The sequence below is a fragment of the Tenrec ecaudatus genome, chromosome 16 (genome assembly GCF_050624435.1).
Source record: "Tenrec ecaudatus isolate mTenEca1 chromosome 16, mTenEca1.hap1, whole genome shotgun sequence".
NCBI classification, from domain to species: Eukaryota; Metazoa; Chordata; class Mammalia; order Afrosoricida; family Tenrecidae; genus Tenrec; species Tenrec ecaudatus.
Window position 1 is genome coordinate 51,882,753 of NC_134545.1, and position 20,617 is coordinate 51,903,369.

At 55.5% G+C, this 20,617-nt stretch overlaps 1 protein-coding gene across 1 annotated transcript in view; it reads right to left on the reverse strand.

Annotated features, from left to right (window-relative positions):
• HK1 (hexokinase 1) overlaps positions 1–20,617 on the reverse strand; it is a 68,693-nt gene that overhangs the window by 30,797 nt on the left and 17,279 nt on the right. The window contains exons 2-3 of the mRNA XM_075534449.1: positions 10,959–11,121; positions 3,258–3,406 (exon numbers count right to left, since the gene is read on the reverse strand). Coding sequence (XP_075390564.1) covers positions 3,258–3,406; positions 10,959–11,121 — 312 coding nt within the window. The remainder of the gene's footprint in view (positions 1–3,257; positions 3,407–10,958; positions 11,122–20,617) is intronic.

A 20,617-nucleotide genomic window follows, 5' to 3' on the forward strand; every position in this document is an offset into this window, starting at 1 on the left:
CCACTAACTTCAAACACCACGATTCCTTTCGCCAGTTTTCCTCCGCACACCAAGGGGAGGCTGCGCTGTGGGCCCCTGGGTGCCTGCTGCCTCGCGCTCCAAGGGGCGGGGGGCATGAAGCACAGGGCTCTGCTGTCGTCAATTTGCAGATGGGGCTGCAACGGAAGCTTCCCTGCTCCACCACACATTACCTTTGGTTGGACAGAGAATCTACCAGAGCACCCTTGAACTCCTAGTCCCTAAGCTCTGAATGCAAACCGCCAAAGACGGGAGACTCACTGCTTCAAAGGTGATGTGTCCACCTCTCTGACATCTCTTCTCGTTCCTAAAACGCATCCCAGAATGAACATAGCATCCCGTGTGCTCCAACCAGAGGCGGCGTCAGTAGAACGCACGGCCTTCTCACCCTTGGCTGTCAATCTCTATGAATGTAACTGAAGTGTTGATGAGGTGGTGGAAGCATTCCATCCTATTTTAATTCTATGTGCCTCCGGGTAGCTAACGTCTGTCTTTCTCATGTAGTAGGCATGACACTGCACTTTTCACCTGGACCCCTATCTCTATCTATCTATCTATCTATCTATCTATCTATCTATCTATCTATCCATCCATCCATCTACATCTATCTAACTATATCTATATACACATCCCTGGATCACTATATATATATATATATATATATATATATATATATATATATATATATATATATATATATATATATATATTCCTGTCACTGTAAGTGAGCTTCTTGGAGGCCCAAGGAAGGCAGGCCCGAGCACACAGCCACAGGAAGTTAGCCCCAGCCTGTGATTCCAGACTAGGCCACGTTCCTTGCAGGGAATCCTTTCGAGGGGCCAGGAGTCATGATTCCCCCCCCAGCTGCATTTGTCCTCAGAAGCCCCGGCCCCAGCTCTAAGGTCTGCCTTTCCTGCCAGGGTGAAGAAACGCGACCAGCCTTGATCTTGGCACCTCTGCCTTGAATCATGATTACTTGGGCTGGAGCTGAGGACACACACGGCCGGCTTCCCTGCTAAGCTTGCTGCACCCTACATTCTAGATTAACTCAAAGCCATTGCCAAGTCCATCCGCACCACCACATCAGGGACTTGTAAGCTCCAGGCTCCCCTGGCAGCCCTCGCAGGGAGGGTCGGTGAAGGAGGACTCCCACAGGGAGGGCCTGGGAGAAACCTGAGCTGAAGAAGCATGTTCACATGTTTCAGATGGCACGATCACATGTTCACATGGCCCAGGACCAGCTCTGGCTCCTCACCAAAGACCACTGCCCCAAAGAGCTCCATTCGGACGGAAGTGTCACTTCTGTAGAAGGCCCAATCCAAGGGCTACCAACCAGAAGGCTGACCGTGGGTCCATCTAGATGCCTCTCCCTCGGCATGATCCGCACAGCAGCCCGGAACCCAAACCCTAGACTCAAAGGTGCACCCTCAAAACTAGTTTTTCCTGTCCTCTTAATATGCTCATTATCAAAACTTTTCTTAACGCCCTCCTGCCCTCACAGAATCAGTCCCTCTGACTGAAGACAAAGACTAAAACAGCAACTTCAAAATGTATTGTTCAAAATCCCCCACCCCAATGAAGTGATATTTACACACACTGTTGACATTTCTGAAATGATTAAAATCTGAAGCTGTATCCAGACTTGCAGCCACTGTGTGCGGAGGGAGCCGGGGAGGAAGACTGCTTGCAGAGTGGCCTGGATTGGAAGGCAGCTCTTTGCACTGTCTTAAGGCTATGGGGTAAGTTTAATGTTTCAAAACAAACATTTGAAATCGATTAGAATTGCACTACAGATAAAGGTCCTGCATTTAACAAATACGTGCAAGGTGTCCAAAAGTTGGTGGGAAAATTCCATGATACTTTTAATACTGTATCGTCATGATCACCAGCATCCTTTCTTCGCAGACTGCTTGGGATGGGCAGTGGGAGACACAGAGACAGCGGGCGACAAATTGGCCGTGGGGATGAGCAGAAGGGAAGGCAGGGACAGAGACGATGTCGCTGGACAAGAACTCAGGGGGGTGTATGCATTTGTGTATGGGGAGGGGGGTGTCTTCTTCCCTCAAATTGAAAACCCCCCTGAAGGTCACACAACAGGGAATGTTGGCAGCAGGCAGGCTGGGGAACAGAGTGCTTGCTTGCTGCCCAAACCCGAGGCTTCTGGGCCTCTGAAGAAAGAAGCAGCACAGTGGCCAAGTGGACACCAGCTGGAGCCTAAAGGCAGCAGCCTCCCACACGTCTGAGCTGGAAGGGCCCAGGAGCAGGGAGGAGTGTTGGGGGCAGCGGCCCAGCTGGTCCACCGGAACAGGTTAAAGAAGCCCACAGAGCAGCTCAGGTTCCAGGTCCGACCCATATGAGTCAGGAGAAGGCTCCCGGGCCGCCTCGCAAAGTCTGCCCCCGAACAAATGGGCTCTCTGGAGAATTAGTCACGAACCGTGTGCTGAACACACCCTCCTGAAAGCAAATATTTGGCAAGGTCTGAATAGGGAGCTTGGATGGCAGCCACAGCTCCAGAAAAAAGCTGCAAACCGGAGGAGCCAGAAGAGCGGCAAGAAAGATGGGCTTTGGGACTTGGGGAGGGGGGATGAGAGAGACCTGATGGGGAGGGGCTGGGGACCCATCGGTGGTGGTACCCAGATAGGTGGGAGCTGGGTGAAGGGGCCTTCCTCAGCATGACTTTGGGAAAACCTGGAGGGGGTAGCTTTGGGTACTGAACGTAAGGAGGGGGAGAAGGGGGACAGTGATTTTCCAAGCAAAATCCTGCCTTCCAGACGTCGTTCCGGGGGCCAAGGATTTGTGCAATGTCATTACGGCAGGTAGCTGCGAGCCCTCGGGCGTGCCCTGGAGTCGTAAATGATAATTCCTCTTACTCAACATGGCAACAGCGCCACCTCAGGAGGGCTGGGCTTGGAGGAAGGGATGCGTTCATGCGGGGTTTGGGGCAAACTTCTGCTGGTGGGGGGGGACAAGCCCAGGATCCCAGTGGGATGAGGGCTGCCGGGTCTCCCTCCTCACAGTCCTGACTCTGCAAAGGTCCAGCGGCTCACTTGCAGAGCTGCACACTCCCACTCCCCAGACAATGCGAGTCTCTTCTGGAGTAAGCCCACCCCCACCCAGCTGCCGCATCCTGCCACCCAGCAGTCCCTCCGCAGCCCCAAAAAGCCTCCAGCAGGGGCTCAGGTTTCAGCCGCCTGGCCAGCTGGGGCTGAGGCCCTGAGGCCCAGGGAACGGGGACCCACCTGGCTTCCACTGCCGTGAATGATGTTCTCAGGGGTGTCGTAAACCTCGGACTCCATACGTACATTCTGATGCTGGTCATGATTCACTTGCACCCGGAGAATTCGAAAGGAAGACCCACCAAGATCCAAGGCAATGAAATCTCCCTTTTCTGTTTAGGGAGACAGCAGGTATCCTGAATCAGATTCACAGGTTATGACACACACTGGATGGACCCCCTTCTCTGCAGGGTCCAGGCCCTCCCTGCATCCCCTCTGCACTGCTCTTTCAGGTGGGAGCCCACAGATCTTCTCTCAGCACTCCCCTTACCGGGAAAGCCAGCCTGAGGAAACTACGCCAAGCCTGGGACCCTAAAACAGCCATTGCTTTCAGTAACCCCCGTCTCACACCCAACTCCAGGGGCATGAAAGCAATGGATCAAGTACATTGTAGTCAATCACACACAAAAAAATCCGCATCATCAAACTAGGGCCAGCGGCATTTCACTCCGAGACAGCCCTGCAAGTTGAGGTCCACACCAGCTCTGACACCCCAATGGGCATTCCAGAGCTTTGCTAATTCCCTGGGGGATGCTTTCATCAGCAAAGGCCCTGGTGGTCACAGGAGAATAAACTGGCTATTGTCATTAGATCCCCAAACTGGGGTGGTCTCAAGCAACAGACAGAGCTGCGGAGACCCGGCACACCAAGACCACCAGAGAGCAGCATGACTGGGCGCCACACACACGACACCAAACCATGTAGCCCAGCATTTGCTTGATAACTCTCCTTCTTTAACATCTTACTGTGTTTCATTCAGGTGAAAGTTTAGGCGCCCTGATGGCGTAGTAAGGAGTCCACAGGGTGCAGTGGTTACAGGTGGGCTACTATCTTCATGGTCAGCTGTTCAAAACCACCAGCAGCCCTGCAAGGGAGACTTGTCTTTCTACTCCTGTGAACAGTTCTGGTCTCGGAGACCCAAAGGGGGTGGCAATGAGTCAACACTGACATGATTGCAGTGAGTTTGGTTTTGAGGTTTTGGTGGCATAGTGGTTATGCGTTGGGCTGGTAACGGCAAGGTCAGCAGTTCTAAACCATCAGCCGCTCCTCAGGAGAAAGATGAGGCTTTCTACTCCCATAAAGAGTTCCAGTCTCAGAAACTCGCAGCTCTACCCTGCCCATGGGGTCATTATGAGTGGGTCAACAGGATGGCCGTGGGTGAGTCTGGTTTAAAGTGAAAGTTTACATAGGAAATGGGTTTCCAATAAAAATCCACACATGCATTGCTCAGTGACACTGGCTGCAAACACTGTAAGGTGCCAGCACTCTGCCCATTTCCTCCCCGGCTTCCAGCAAAGGCTGCCCTTTCCATCTCACACAGTTGCTTCTTCTAAAGAGCACATGCTTCCTGGGCACTAGGGTTTATTTAATTGTAGCAGGCGTCCTCAACCATGGCGCCCGCGGGCCACATGCGGCCCGCCGAAGACATTCATCCGGCCCGCCAGGTGTTTTTGACCTGTTTGTTTTTTTACTTCAAAATAAGATATGTGCAGTGTGCACAGGATTTTTTTTTTCATAGTTTTTTTTTAAACTATAGTCCGCCCTCCAACGGGTCTGAGGAATTGGCCCCCTGTTTAAAATGTTTGAGGACCCCTGAGTTATAGGCTCATCTGTTAATGGGCTAAAAGGCATCAGTGTAGCTCAGAACCCCCAGCGGCTCCTCAGGAGAAAGCCGAGGCTTTCCACTCCCGTGAAGAGGTAAGTCTCAGGAGTGCCCAGGGCGGTACACTCGGTTCTGCAGGCTCGCTCTGAATCAGGATCATCTCAGTGGCAGTGGGTTCGGTTTCAGTTTATCTCCTTCCCCCAAGCACCAAGCCCTGCACACAGCAGGTGACCAATCGATGCTTGCTGCCAGCTCAGTAAGGTGTGGACAAGCTGGGTAGGTCTGAACCGCCAAGCCTTTGGTTCGCCCCCACACGTTCAGCCCCTGCGCACTGCAGTGCTCTCTACCAGGAAGCAGCTCCAGGCAAGGGAAACGGGAATCCTGGCACGCTTTTTTGTGACATGCGGCATCTCTCTGGATCAGAGGTTCTCCACCTTCCTGACGCTGCGACCCTTTAATATCGTTCCTCATGTTGTGGTGACCCCCCCCCCCACCATAACATTATTGTTGCTGCTACTTCATAACTGCCATTTTGCTAGGAATCCGGCAACCCCTGTTATGAATCGAACGACCCACAGTTGAGAACTGCTGCTCTAGATCGTTGCCCTGTTTTTCATCCAAGAGGGTGGGGGCGACCCTCTTGCCTGGTTTAGGGGGAAGAGATGTGTGGATGGCCACGCCCAGAACCATCCAACTTAGTCATTGTGACTGTTCAAGACTGGCACACGGTCCAGGTGAGCCAACTATTTCCTCGACACAAACTTCCCTGGTTCTAAGGAGCCTTCGTGGAAGGCTCTTCGTGGAAGAGTGGCCAAGCGTTGGGCTGTCAACCCAGAGGCTGGTTAACTGGCTGGCAGTTCAGACCTACCTAAAGGCTCCTCAGGAGAAAGACGGGGTGCTGTGCTCTCAGAGATCGAGCTTTATAACACACTCACTGCCACCAAGTCGGTCCCAACTCACAGCGACCCCACTGCATGGAGCAGAACCGCCCCGTGGGTTTTCCAGGGATGAGAGCCGCGGTGCTCAACCTTCCTCAGGCAGCGACCCTTTCCGACAGTTCATGTGCGGTGATCCCCCAACCATAACATTATTTTCGTTGCTACCTCATCATTGTCATTTTGCTACTGTTATGAATCAGGCGACCCTCTGAAAGGGTCGTTTGACCCCCAAAGAGGTGGTGACCCACCGGTTGAGAACTGCTGGGCTAGAACGTCTCACTTTCTCCCTCAGAGAAGCTGGTGGTTTGAAACCACTCACCTTGCAGTGAACGGCCCAACTCAAGACCCACTCCGTCACCAGGCTCCGCGGAGCCCGGAAAACCCCATGGCGCAGGGCGACGCTGCCACAAGGGCCTCCACGAGTCACCATCCATCTCGAGAAACCGAACAACACGGGGGAGAAGGAAGCCCTGAGTTAGCGTGGCATGATTAAACACTGGACTAGGAACTGGAAGGCGGGAAGCTCCAATCCGCCCACGTGCATTGGAAGAAAGGCCTGGTGATCTATTTCCAACAGGTTCCTGCCACTGAAAGCCCTATGTGCAGCTCAGCTCTGAGAGGCATGAGGCCGCCGTACGTCGCCAGTCACACTGAAGGTGCTGTGTTATCATGGACAAGTCGTAATTTGCCCCTGGGATTGCCAGTGGGGATGGCTGGGGCTGGGCTGTCCCCGCCAAAGGAGGAGGCACCCAGGAATGTGCAGCGGACTGACGGATGGGGAAACAGGCGAGGCCCCGGATTCTGAGGTCAACCTAAGACTGGGCTTCCCAGGGATGTCAACCTAAATTTCCCTTCTGTCCTTGCACTACGTTGGTTTCGTTCCACTATGGCTAGGAAGCCCCCAAGTCTCCGAACTACCATGACCTATTACGGGGGCTCAGGAAAACCAAGTGACATCTCAGAGGCCAAACAGCTAGCTAGTTAAGCAGGAGAGCCAGAGATTAATCCAAAGCCCTGGATTTTGATGTCTGTTGGTGCTTTTCCCTTCAAGGTCAGTCTCTTCCCACAGCCCTGGGCTGCCCTCCATCCCCCCCTTGAGATCGTGGGTCCCAAACTTCGGTCCGGCTACGGTGCCTCCTGCTTATTTCCCATTTCCGCCGAACCCAGGAGAAGGACGGCTCTTTGAGAGAAGGTTCATTAAACAGAACAGGTGAAGGGCCCCTGGCATCTGTCCACATCCTAATGACAGCCATTATCACCAGCAAATCATGGAGAACAAACACGGGCACACTCATTGCTCTTGAGGGCTGGGCTGGGGTGGAGAGCAGTGCTCACCCCGCCCGGGCTCACTGAGTTAAGGAGGCACCCGGGCACAGCGAGGCACCGAGGCGCGCATTCCCTGCCCCCTGCAGGACGTCCTCGCCTCCTTCAAGAGCCCCCCTGCTGCTGCACATCCCACTGGGTTCATTCTAGAACTCCACTCCGCCAGAGAGCTTGCAGGCTCATCCAACCTCCTGTCCAGATGAGGAACAGACACAAAGAAAGAAAGAGAGAAAAAGTCCTTCCTGTGGCTGGAAAGAGGAGCCTGGTGGCCCCAGGCCACGTGCTCGGTGCTAACAGAAGCCCTGCGGGCGAGTGGCTTCGTGGAGAAACGGTGTGGCTGTGTGCTTCCGTGGAGGTGACCTCCCCGGAACCCCCCACTCAGTGCTCCCTGGTGGCCCTCTCAGGTGGCAGTGAGCTGACACCGATTTGGCTGGACAGCAGTACAATGCAGATCCAGGGCTCTGAAATAACTGACCACACTGCAGGTGCAAACTGTCCTACTTTGCCCGAAACAAGAGGATGGTCCCACATTCAAGTTCCTAGCATGTTATTTTGGGGGGCTTGCCCTTTCTTTAGAAGCACACACCACAGCCACCTCTGTTTACCTTCAAACTGTGTGGATGGATTGGTATTTACAACATCCCGAGTGATAAGTCAGAAGATGAGAAAATGGGAGTTTTGTGAATGAGAAGTGAATTGGAGCTGCTCAGAGGAGCTGGACAGAGAGGGACCACTGTCCCCCGGAGACCCGGGCAGCTCCGAAGAGGGACTTTTATTTAGTCCAGTGTTAAAAGGTTTCCTTCTTATTTATTATTCAGACTCTCTCTATTTTAAAAACTATTGCAGCAGCTAAAGCATTTCAGGATAAAGAAGAAACCAAACCCCCACATGAACAGATGATGTAGGAGCAATAAAGACAAACCACTGCCTATTAAAAAAAAAAGGACAAAGGGAAAACAACTGAATAATAAAAATGAGCCGGTGCATTTCGGGGGGTGGTGGTGTGCGTGCGAAATCAGTAGAGAGGGCAACAGCTTCATCTCAGGCCTCTGCACCCAGCCTGCCAGGGGCCAGGTGCAGAGAGAAGGGAAGGGTTGTGTCTCCTTGGCCTTGGAAGTTGCTCCCTACTGAGCTCGCCTGGGTGATTCTCCACCACGTGGGCCTCCCACTTGCCCTTCCGTGGTTTGGGATTACACTAATTCTGTGGCTGATTAATTACTGCCGCTCAAGCAGTGATTAACATTTCAAAGAGGGAACAGCACCCTGGACTTACTATTAAGGAGACCTGCGTTCTAATGACTCCTACAGAGTCTTGGCCAATACAGGGGGGCAGCTTCCCCCCACCGCAAGCTGGTGTGATGGCACCTCCCACAGGACTGGGGGGGCTGAGGGGAGGTTTGGGGGTGTTGGCATCACTATGAATATCTGTGAGTGTCTGCAAGGACTGCCCCAGGGTCAGCGTGGGTCCCAGCCACATGAACCGAACCCACGCATGCATTATGAGGGCAGCCGTATGAGAAGGGCCATGAGATAGAAGCAGCAGGCAGGCAGAGCCGGGCCCCTGTGCATGGGCAGTGGGTCCGAGAGGTTCAGGGCTTTCCCCATCTTGTCTGCTCCGGAGAGGTCCCAGCCACCCGGCCCCGCTGCACTGGAGAGGGGAGGGAGGAGCTCCAAGGAGCACGGGCACCACCCCTAGCCGTGCACACCCTAGCACAGTGTTTGCCAACCCTGGGGGGGGGGTCCTCTCACACCTATCAGCAGTGCTTACGCCCGCGGACGCTGAGGCATATCATTCCTTCACAGAAGACACGGGAAGAAAAGTCGAATGCTGCCGGTCAAAAACGTTAAGATGCAATTCTTGTACCACGTTGTACTGACTTCAGAGAGACTCAAAGAAAAAGAATACGTGTCTGAAAGCAGGGGGACTGGGGTAGCAGATGCTGGGAAAGGCGGTGAAGCGGAGTTACACTGCTGTGGTCGTTACCCTGCACCTCCAACGTCCTGGTGTCTGCTATGAAGCGCTAAGTGGGGGCTGGAGAGTGATGTATTTCCCCAGCCACAATGAAGTCTGTCTGAAGGCACAGCCGGTGGGTGGCGAGGAGGAGGTTACAGCAAGCGGCTGGATTACACTTGGAGACACTTAGTCCAAATGGTTCGTGACGGGAGGTCTCCTACAGACATGCCGTCCTGGGGGGTGGGCTGGTTTAAGCAGGACCAGGAGGAATGGAAGGCAACTCCCCCTCCGATGAGTCTGCCCTCGACCAGACACACAGGCTCAGGGGCCCCACAGGATCAGGTATTTTCTGTACTCCCCCAAACAAGGCCAGAGCAAGTACCCTCCTGGGGGCTGCCCACACCCACACCCTCTCCTCTTCCTCCTCTCTCAGCTAGAAAAACAAAAAACCAAGCCCTGGGCATCGACGATTCTGATTCATAGGTGGATTTGAACTGCCAACCTAGAGTCAACAGTCCAATGCCTAGCCCCACAGCGCCTTTCAAGGCTCCTTTCCCAGCTCGTAGCAGGACACAGATACATCTCCCATGGAACTCCAGTGATCCTGGGAAGGCCCACACACTCCTGGACTCAGCTCCTTCCAGGGCGGGAGAAGCAGTAGGTGTCAGCTTCCCGCTCCCGGGCAAGAGCTTTAGGGCCTCCCCAGCATAGTGCGGCCCAGTCTGATCTCTCTGGCCCTTATCAAAAAGCTAACCCGCTGGTACCCAAGGCCTTGAGGAAGACAAAAGGAGGAAGAAGTCTAAGGAGACAACTGTCTAGGTGTGTGCACAAAGCAAGCCCCACCTGGGGCCACTGGTGATAGAATAAACAGGGCCTGTCTGCTGTCAGTTCCAGGATATCAGCCCGGGCTCTGATGGCTCCTAAAAACAGGCTGTGGGCAGAGCAGGCCTTTCCAACCCCGGCCAACAAGGCACTTGACCAGCCTATCTATGTGACCACCAGCTGCAACAGAAATTCGTTTTCCAGGCTGCATACAAGATGCTCCCAATCACTGCTCGAAACAAGAGCCACCAGGGCTGGGGAATCATGGTAGTGGGTGCTCACTGCCTCCTGGCCCCTCTCCCTGTGTCCTAGGCGATGTAGACAGACTTCAGAACACAGCTCTGAGTGAGGTTCCTGACCATGACAAACTGGGCAAGAACAGCTCACAGAGGGATATGTGCAGGGCAGTCAGGCAGAGCGGGCTCCCTGGGGCAGGCCAGGCTGTGCCCTCCTGGTCTCCACTCTGCCAAGTACTCAGCTGATGCTACACTTGGGGAGCAGGGCCAGGGCCTCAGGGCAGCAACCCAGAGGATAACGCCTTTGCCCATTCCACCTCCCCGCTCCAATTCTCTGCTTTAGGGCTACCTGGATTCAGCGTGGCTGTCCTTTGTTCAAACAAGGACGTAAATCTCACCTCTGAATCAGAAACGCACCTGGGCACGAGGATTGCTACCTTTCTGGGGAGGCCCAAGTGCCCCAATGGAGAGATCTTCTTAAAACGAGCCTGTGGCTAGTCCTGGAGCATTCATCTTCTGGACACGTCAGAGCAGCCACAAAACCCAACCACACCAAGCTTTCTCCAGCATCACGAGTCACTGGGTCGTTGCCCCGGCCTCCCCGGTGCCTGCCCATGGTAGGTACATGACAGACCTCAGATGGATCGAGGCGAGATCAGATGGATGGAATGGTGAATGAACGAGTGAGTGGATGAGAACATGAATTTAAAATAAATGAATGAACAATTAGCACAAATTAGAAGGCCGGTCTCGCAGAAGAGCTGGCCCTGAGTGAAAGACAAGACTCACCTGAACCGTCGGGAATGGACCTGACAAAGGTTGGCAGCATCTTGATCGTGGCTGTTGGGTTAAAATCCCGGGAGAGGCCGTTCTTCATCTCCTTCCGGAAGCGAGCCATGATGTCCAGCAGAGTTTCATCGGAGAGCCGCATAGTATAGAGATACTTGTCAATCTGGGGAAGAAGCATGGTGGAAGGAGAGTGAGGCTCGGGCTGAGGCTGGAGTTGAGAGGTTGAGGAGAAGGAGGGAGGTCATTTAAACCCAGGTCTGGGTGGGGCGAGGCAGGGCAGGTCTTGCCCAAGACAATCCACTGCTGGCACGGAGACACACACACACACACACACACACACACACACACAGACATCAAACAATGGGACCGAACAAAATTGAAGCATCATGATGAGGGCAGTCAGTCCGTAACAAAAGTATTGCCACGGTGTGAGTCACTTGTATGAGTTACCTAGAATGGGCACCCGGGCACAGATCAAGACTGAGTCACACGTAACCGAGGGCGGGCAGGAGGGAGCGGGAGAGGACACCGATCTTAAAAAACGAACCAACATGCAAGCGGATGGGGGCCACTCAACTGCCATCAAATGTGTCCCAGGGCAGGCTTGCAAACGCGAAGCTTCGAGATGCTCACGGTCCCTCTCAACCCTACACTGTGACATTGATGCTGCCCTTTGGCCCCCACAAATCTATGGTAGAAGTACGTTTCCTCAAGTATCAGAAGCCCCTCAACCCGACTTCTTTCTTATATGGGGGGCGGCCCAGCAGAGCTTGAGAACAAGGCTTCTGGGGCAGCCAGCGAGGTCTACCTCCTCCCAGCCCCATGCTGGGCAGTGTGCGCACCTCAGATTCCTCAACCCCCAAACGGAAATGCCACAGAACTCAGGGGACATTGTGAAGATCCGTGAGATCGGGAAGCACAGAGAACGCCGGTACGTGCTCAAAATCGCCCATTGGCCACGTGAGACAGGGATTGTCTCTGGTCCCAGAGGACCCTGGTCAGCGCCCTGACTGTCTGTAAAGCGGGGAGCAGGCAGGGTCAGGGGCACATGAGGCGTGGAGAGTGGAGCCAGAGAACCGCTGCTGACGACCGAAATACGCACAGGTGACCTCGGGCTGGGGACTCCGTGTCCTTGAGTCACGAACTTTCCAGGTGAACGGGACATCCACACAGGGAGGAGACAGGCGCATGACTTCTGGACAGACAGAGTGATGGCTAAGAGGATAGACCCCTTCAGAGGGCACGGCTCTTTGACCCGAACCACCCCAGGGAGGCCTGCAGATGGCTTGCAGGACTCCTGAGCCCCTAAATGGAGCCAAGTGCCAGGGTCCATGTGCTCACACATTCGCACGTGATCAGCAAGGCTGCTCCAGCAGACCTTCATCCTGGGCCCCCCAATCGCCTTGAGATTCTCAGGTGTCTCACGCCGCTTCACCCGGCAGAGATTCAGTCGCCACGTCCTCGGTAGCTCTTTTCTTTGCAGAATCTCCCCATTCTTTCAAAAAATAGCTACTCAATGCCTGGCCCCGGGCTAAGCACCAATCCTCCCAGAGTTCCTGGGGACCTTTCACCTCACTCGTCATCCGCCACCGGTCAGCCTAAGCAGCCCTGGTCACCAAGGACCTGCTTATCAATGACTCGCCCGCCTAATGCTTGTCCCTCCCTTCTAGCTCATTCTCCAGGCCACCACCACCCCACCTTCTGAAAACCCAACTCTCCTCCACGCTCCCCTCTGCCAAAACCTCAGGTCTCTCGTCTCCGAAGCTTCCAAGCTTCGCAGGCTTGGCCCTGGGCTCTCCTGCTCCCGAGGTTACCTGAAAGGCCCTTCCTTCTCAACGAACACTCCCTCCTCCGGAGGACACCAAGACCCACGGGTTGTCTCCGTCGTCCAGCACTGTCTCGCCTGAGCCCTGCACCCATCAGCTCCCTGTGTGGGTGACCCGTTCACCTGGGCCTCCCGTGGAGCCGCACACCGAGCTCGCCGAAGCAGTCGGAGCCCAGACCTCATGAGCCCGGGGGCCCTGCCTGTTTCTTGGCTCAGGAGAGCAGCAGGTCTCTTCGCGGTGCCTGGAAAGTTCGTGACTCAGGACACGGAGTCCCCAGCCCAAGGTCACCTGCGCGTATTTCGGTCGTCAGCAGCGGTTCCCCTGCCCTGCCTGCCCCCCGCCTCACGGGCAATCAGGGCTCTGCCCCCATCTCCAATCCCTTTTTCCTTTTCCCCTTGGGACAAAGCCACGCGCACAGAGCAATCACAACCCACCTGGAACAGCATGAGAAATGGCCGGTATCCGGGCCCTGCCTACTCCATTCTCTTGCACATGCTCTGTTCTGCCCACCAGCAGGCACACGGGCACCTGCCCAGCAGTGTCCATTCCAGAGGACATGAGTGCGCCCGTCCTTCGGAGACACTTCTGACAAGGGAGACCGGCGCGAACAGCCCACTAGAAATGCCCTACAAGAAGGCACTGTAAGAGAGTGGCAAGTGAAAAGAGGCCATGGGAGCGGATGGGAGACCACTGCAAGGGGCTGAGGACACAGTGCTTCCAGGCACACGTCAGTGCAGGTGCGAGGCCAGAGGTAAGGCTTGTTCGGCGAACAGAAATACATTCGATGTGGATCCAGCAGTCCGTGTAGGAAGTGATGCCATTGGAAAGATGGTTATGCGGTAACGGTCAGGGCCTCTCAGCCAGCTTCAAGATGGCGGCATGGAGAGTACAGGGAGGAGATCTTCGTGTCACAAAGATCAAGCTGTCTGCTGGTGGGGCACGGATGGGCAGGAATGCTGTAGCATTCTGGGCTGCCCACTGGTCACCCTCAAACCACAGCCAAATTCACTGCCATCAAATCGGCTCCGCCTCTTAGTGACCCTCTAGGACGGAGCAGAACTGCCCCTGTGGATTTCCTTCTTCTCACAAGTACAAGTCACTTCTGGTCACTCCACCATGACCATCTGTTGATTAACACGTCCTTCTCCTCTAGCACTGTGCGTTCTCCGGGGACTCCAGTGTCCGACACACCACTGGGACTCACCCAGGGAGTCCGGCACAAAGGAGGAATGCAATGCATGTCTGTTGGATGCTGGAAGGGCACGTTACAGTTACTTTAGGGCTGACCACACACCACGGGATGCATTTGAATTTCGGGGTCAGTGAAGATATTGAAAGCACCAGAACAAACAAATCAGTCTTGGAAGAAGTATGGCCAGGCGGCTCCTTAGAAAGCATGGTGGAGAGACTTCATCTCACATACTTTAGCCGTGTTACCAGGAGAGACCAGTCCCTGGAAAAGGACATGATGCTTAGTCCAGCAGAGGGTTATCGGAAAAGAGAAAAACCTTCAATGAGAGGAACTGACACTGGATCCAACAACAAACTCAAACACAACCCTGGGAGGAGGGCCCGGGCCCAAGACCAGGCCCAGGCAGCGTTTCATTCTGTTGCATACAGGGTCGTTACAGGTTGGAACCAACTTGACAGCCGACAGCAAGAAGTACAGCAGCACAGGCGACCCTGTCATGCGAGGGAGACATCCTTCACACCCACTTTACAAATGCAGACACGGAGGCCCCAAGAAGCTGAGTGATTTGCCCCAAGGGGACAGCCAGGGAGCCAGGTCTTCAACTGCAGGTCTCTACCATCCACTCCCCCTCCTCTGCTAGAGCTGCTGAGGGCTTCCAGCTGGACGTGAAGAAACTTCTAGAAAAGACAGGGCAGTTCAGCAGACACTGATCTAAGAATCCTGATTTCTTAGGGCGACCCAGACAAACCCAAGCAGCCAAACTCACAGGAGAAAGTAGGTTGGGACAAGAAGACAACCTGGCTTCCAAGAGCTCCTGGCTCAGGCAGACAGCCCCACACCTGTCTGGATCCACGAGGCATCACATGGTACAGCCTCTCTCGGAGGAGATGTGGAAACAGTGGTCAAGTGGGAGGCTGGCACAACCCATCTTGGAACAGAGAAAACTGGAGCCAAAGGGGGTGGGGGTGGGAGGTGGAACAGAGAAAACTGGAGCCAAAGGGGGTGGGGGTGGGAGGTGGAGTGGCTTGGGCAACGCTGGGATGGAATCAGGGCCTCTTGAGCATCACGTAACGGAGGGAAAGGAAAAGGAAGTAGAGACGGCCTTTCCCCTTGTCTTCAGCAGAAGCAGCGTGGATCCTGGGACCAGGGCTGGTGAGGGGAGAAGTCACCCCCTCTGATGCCCCCACCCTGCCCATTCATCTGATGCAGAACTCGGCAAGTGTGCAGCGTAGGGACCCAGGACTGAGGCTCAGGGAGCAGCAGGTCCCCAGCCTTTTGCAGAGGATGCCAGGGGCCTGCGTTTCCCCTCATTCAGAGTCACCTCCCTGGCACCTGGCCAGGCTGCCTGTGCCACCACCCTGCTTCTGCCAGCCTGGGAGAGAGGATGAAGGGGAGAGGCAGCGTGGAGGGAAACTGACAGAGCTGGTCCTGGTGAGAGAGGGCCAGACAGCCAAGAGGGGACAGGCTGGAGGCTGGGGAGGAGTGAGCCCAGGGCCTGGGGTTGTGTTGAAATCTGTGGCCCTTCAGTCTCCACGGCATCTCCAACTCTCCCCCTTGCTCACGCCCCACATTTCCACAATTCTGCCTCTCCTCTTGTGGTAGTCACCTAATCTGGTGTCAATTTAAGGATTAAGAGTATAGGGGTGGAGCCTAGGCTGTCAATCTGGAGATAGCCAGTAAGACTTCTGTGTGGGCATGGCCTTCTCCTGAGAATTCTGGGAAATCTGGTACTTCCTCCTTGGAGGCGGAAGACACCTCTCTCTCTCTCTGCTACTCCCTGGGAGACATTGCAGAAGGCAAGCCACATGGACGCAACCAGACCTCTGAAGGCGGAGAAGCCACAGAGAGACCCCTGCCAGCACTGAGATGCTTACACCACCACTGGACCCAAAGACTTTCTACCCACTGGCTTGTGATCGTCCTGCATTTGGCTTCATTGCATGTGTTTTGTGAGTCTGAAGAGGACTTTATAGATTGATATCGGACATATGAGCTAATACCTGACTTATGAACTTGATCTGGACTGGAATGTTTTCTCCATGTTCAATTGCTCTTGTATATAAACCTCTCCTTTTATACATGTGCGTGTTCATGAGTTTGTTTCTCTAGTCTACCCAGACTAACACATCTCTTAAAACACTGCTTTACTGTGCTGGTCAATCACCAGAGCCCAGAGAGTCCCTTGTGCCCTTCCAAATCCCCAGTGACCAGTTGCTTCCGACTCCTGGCGCGCCGTGGGTGTCAGAGGAGCACTGTGCTCCACAGGGTTTTCCGAGGCTGGTGTTTCACAGTCAGAGAGCCAGGCCTTTCTTCCACGGTGCCTTTGGGTCAACGCAAACCTCCAACGGCCTCCTCCTAGGTCTTGGTGATGGCGAGGACGGCAGAGCACAGAGCCTTTGCTCTGATAGACGCTGCAAGCTGCAAACATGCGAGACACATCACAGGCTAGAGTCCTCCTGAGTTCAGGAGAGGCGCTCACACACCCAAGGGGGCACATGATCACAGCAGGTGACTGAAACAGGGATGTAGCACTGTGAAGGAAAGGGGGCCCAGGGGCCCCGACACCACACTCGGGGCTGGTCCCCCATACTCTTGGCCGAGACTGACCAGGAAGGGTTTCCAGTCACCAGGGCCTCTCGCCCCGTCCCCTGAGGATGAGCCCTTCCCTGGGAGGGTGGGAGCTGGGTCGGCTGGCTGCACAGGACGGGGGCTCTTGTCCTACTACCACCCAAGTATGTGTCCCGTCACCCTTCTTTATGTGTCCCCAAGAGCGCCTAAAACGCTCCACAGCTCCAGAAGTTGGAACATGAAGGCAGGAGGGGGAGGGCAGCAGAGAGGACAGCTTTGCCAAGCACCTCCCCCCACCTCACCCCCCCCTGCCACCTCCGGCTGAGCCTGCCAGCTCCTGAAGGGAGCGAGTCCTGGCCTGGGCTGAACTCACAACTACTTCTGCATCCTGACTCCAGCTCCGCCTCCTAACAGAGCATGCAAGCCAAACACCTAATTCAAGATCAGGCATGCCGAGTGACAGGCGCCCGCAGGTCACATGGGTGACCCAGCACGTTCCCCCTGCGCAGGGGGCCCGACAATGGAAAGTTTTCCGTCCCACGCATGAGGATCAGGAACGAGGCAGAAGCAACAAGGGCGACTGGACTTCCCGAGGGAGGTCGCTGTCTCTCACAGGCAAGGGGGAGCCAGTGGCAGAGGGTTAAGCGCTGGCTGGCTGACTGGCTGGCTTGCGTAGGGCAGGGCCGAGATTTCCACACGGGGCTCACTTCCCTTTCTTCAGCAGGCTGACTCAGGAAGAGGGCAGGCCCGTGATCACTAGGATCACTGTTCCTAAGAAGCCACGGGCAGCGCAGAGGGCAGGACGTTGCCGTTGACACCAAGGACTTTCACAGACACGAGATCCCATTGGAACTCCATCGACAGGACGGAGTGAGCTCGCAGAGGCCCGGGGCTGGCCCGGAGAAGGTGCTTAATGTGTGAGCGCCCTTTCTAGCTGCACAATAACGCCCCAGGGAGGCCGGCAGGAAAGGCATGATTGCCTCCAGTGTCCAGGAAAGGAAACTGAGACCCAGTGACTCACGCGACGTCAGAGGCTTTACAAGAGGTGGCCGGCTCACGAATCCAGGTCTTCGAACCTCTCAATGGGGAAGTCTACTCGAGCGAGCGTGTTCATGGGTCATAAGCATGTGCCGCAAACATTAAGCATCAATTATCATTTTCTTCCACCCGTCCCTGACAAGTGTCCAAACCATGTGTCCCCAGCTCCTTTCATGGTAAGTTCCCATTGCTGCAATGGGATGGGTTGCTTATGTGGTCTTCCTAGCCCGGCGACTTTTCAACAGCCCCCCCCCGCCCCCCCCCCCCCCCCCCCCGTGACTGGATGAGGCGATGCAAAGCAGACGCTCTAGCCCATTAAAGGGACAAAGTGGTTGTGAATATACATGAGGTTGTGAATATAAAAGAGGTGCATGGGACTCTTGTACGGCAGGGACCGGGCAAAGGAGGCGTATGGAACTCTAATGAGGGAGTTGATCAGCTTGGCCATGCCGCCGGGTTAAAATGAGCCACCCAAAAGGAGATGGGGAGAAGAGATGGGAACGGAGCACATGCTCTGATCTGCGGTCCGGGTGTGGGGAACTTGCTAGACCCCGTAGACAGAGAGCTGCAGTACTGGAGACAGTGAGAAATGGCAGAGAAATCGTGGCAGCAGCACCAGGAGACAGGAAGGAGACAGTGGCAATACACGCTTCACAGCCCAAAGAGGGAAAGAGCCTTTGGGTTGAAGCTTACTAACAAGAGGGAAGTGGTGCTGGCAGAGCACTGTACCAACTGCTCAGACAGGACAGAGACTGGCCAGACGAGGTGGCCCCAAGAAGCCAGAGAGAGAGAGAGAGAGAGAGAGGCCCGCACCCAGAGTGATTTCTGACCTTGAACCATGACCTGCGACTTCCCTAATCGTGAGTATTGTCCGTGAGTTCTGTGTGATACTCACAATGGGTTATCAAATGCAGCTGAGAAGGAGAGGGCAGTAGGAGGGAGGGCTGGTGTCAGACCTGGGAAGAAGGCAGGAGAGAGGAGGCAGGCCTGACCCCTGGCTCACAGGAATCAGCCTCGGGCTGGTGCTGACAGGTGATTCGTGAAGTTAGGAGGTCAGATGCCTCTGCCAGGCTAATGCCACAACTGCCAACACCATGGACCTATTTTTGTAGACGAGAAACCGAAAGCCAGGTGGACATCTGCCCGACACCATGCATGTGAAAGAGCTGGGCAAAAGTCCTTAAGAAACGTCTGTTCAGCAATAGTACGGCATCGGGACAGCGAAAACAGAAGGCCTTCCACAGATGGACCGACGGGGTGCCATCGAGGGCCCAAAGATAAGAATGCTTTTGAGGTGGCGTGTGGCCGAGCGGTGTTTCTTTCTGGTGTACACGGGGTCGACTCGACAGCCCCTAACCACACGCCACGATCAATGTGCAAAAGTCCAATGTACGCGTTCTTGTTCTTGTTCGACTCTCCGCCAGAGCTCACACGGCTGGATGTTACCATCAGGACACAAACACCCAGATGGACACGGATTGGGGGCTTTGTGAAACGATGGAATCCCATCCTAAACTCTCTCTCCTTTGAAATGTCAACTCTGCCCTCCTCCATTGCTCCTGGAAACACCTTCTCAGACTCCGCCACCAGAAGCGCACTGGACAGTTCACCTGGAGGAGCTTCACCTGGACAGGTGTGGACCGACAGTGCAGATGCTCTTTGGCCTCTGTAGGCCTCTCAAGTCTCCCCACCCCTAACCTGGTGCTTCCACATGACTTTCACCAAAAAGGCTTCCAGCCTGCCAAGAGCACCCTTACATGGCAAGTCCTCCTCTCACACGGCTCTGCTCAGAGAAGCGGACAGGAAGAGCCTGCGGCCCAAGAGGAGAAGCAACTGGCCAAGGGTCACACTGCTGCTCAGTGGGAGGACTGCATGGGCACCGAGTTCGCCAGTCTCTCTGGCCTGGGCACCCTTCTCCCCAGCTCAGGAACACTCAAGGCCAGGGGCTTCCTGGCACCGTGCCAAAGGCACCCGTGCGACAGCTCCCCCCACTCTGGAAGCCACTTGCCCAGCTCCCCGCGCAGACAGCACCTGCACTGAGGGGACTTCTGGAAGGCCTGGCCCCCTACCAGCTGGGATCACACCAGCTCTGAGCTGCTCGGCTGAAACAACCCTGGGCAGACGGTTCAAAGCCGAGCACGCCAAGGAGCCGACCCATCCAGGTGCCCCCTTGTGGTGTGTGCCACCCCTGACCCGCCTCCTGGCCAAGCCAGGCCCCAGCTTGCTTCCTGCCTGCACGTGTCTCTGCAGGCAGTCCAGCCCCACCCCCACCTTGCTGCTACTGCCTACTCTTGGGGGGCAGCGGGTCTCTGAGCTGAGAGGAGACATCTTCGACCCAGCGGATTCCCTAAGGTCCCCTCACAACAGTGGTTCACCTTCAAGGCTCTTTAAGAGATTCCCAGACACCGCTCTGCTTCCCTCCCTGTCTTCTATCCAGAGCCCCCCTCCCCACTCACCTCCTCTGGCAGTCTTGCCATGATCTGGCCCGCCCACACCAGCCACTCCTCTCCTCTGCATCCCCTCCGTGGCAGCCAGTATGGGCACTCACCAGGCAGGGAGAAGCCTGCCCCGGTGGCCCTGCCGCTATGCGCCACTCTCTCCTGGCCACCGCTGGGATGGGCACATGGTCCGTGTCTCCAGGGGTGCGGGCATCAGGCCTCTCAGGCCTGTCGTGTCCCCTGGAGCCGAGGACAGTGCTGCTGGGAGGCTGGGTGGCTCCTGGGCTGGGCGGGAAGCCTTGGCGGCCAGGCTCCAGAAGGGTTTGCTGGCTCAGATAAGGCCGAGACTCCTCTTCCCCAAAAGGCCCAGCCCTTCTCCTCTGCCAGCGTCCACCCCGCAACCCCCATGCCCCCTTTCTAGGCCCCATGGCCACCTGTGTGGGCCAGCAGCCAGTCACTCTCTGAGGTCCGCCCTGCCTCACAGCACCCCAGAGGAGCAGCGGAAGCCCCAAAGACTATCAGGACTCTCACTCCTACAGCCAAGCCTCCCAGAGAAAGCTGGATTATCATCCTCAAGTCCCCAGAGAAAGGCGTGTT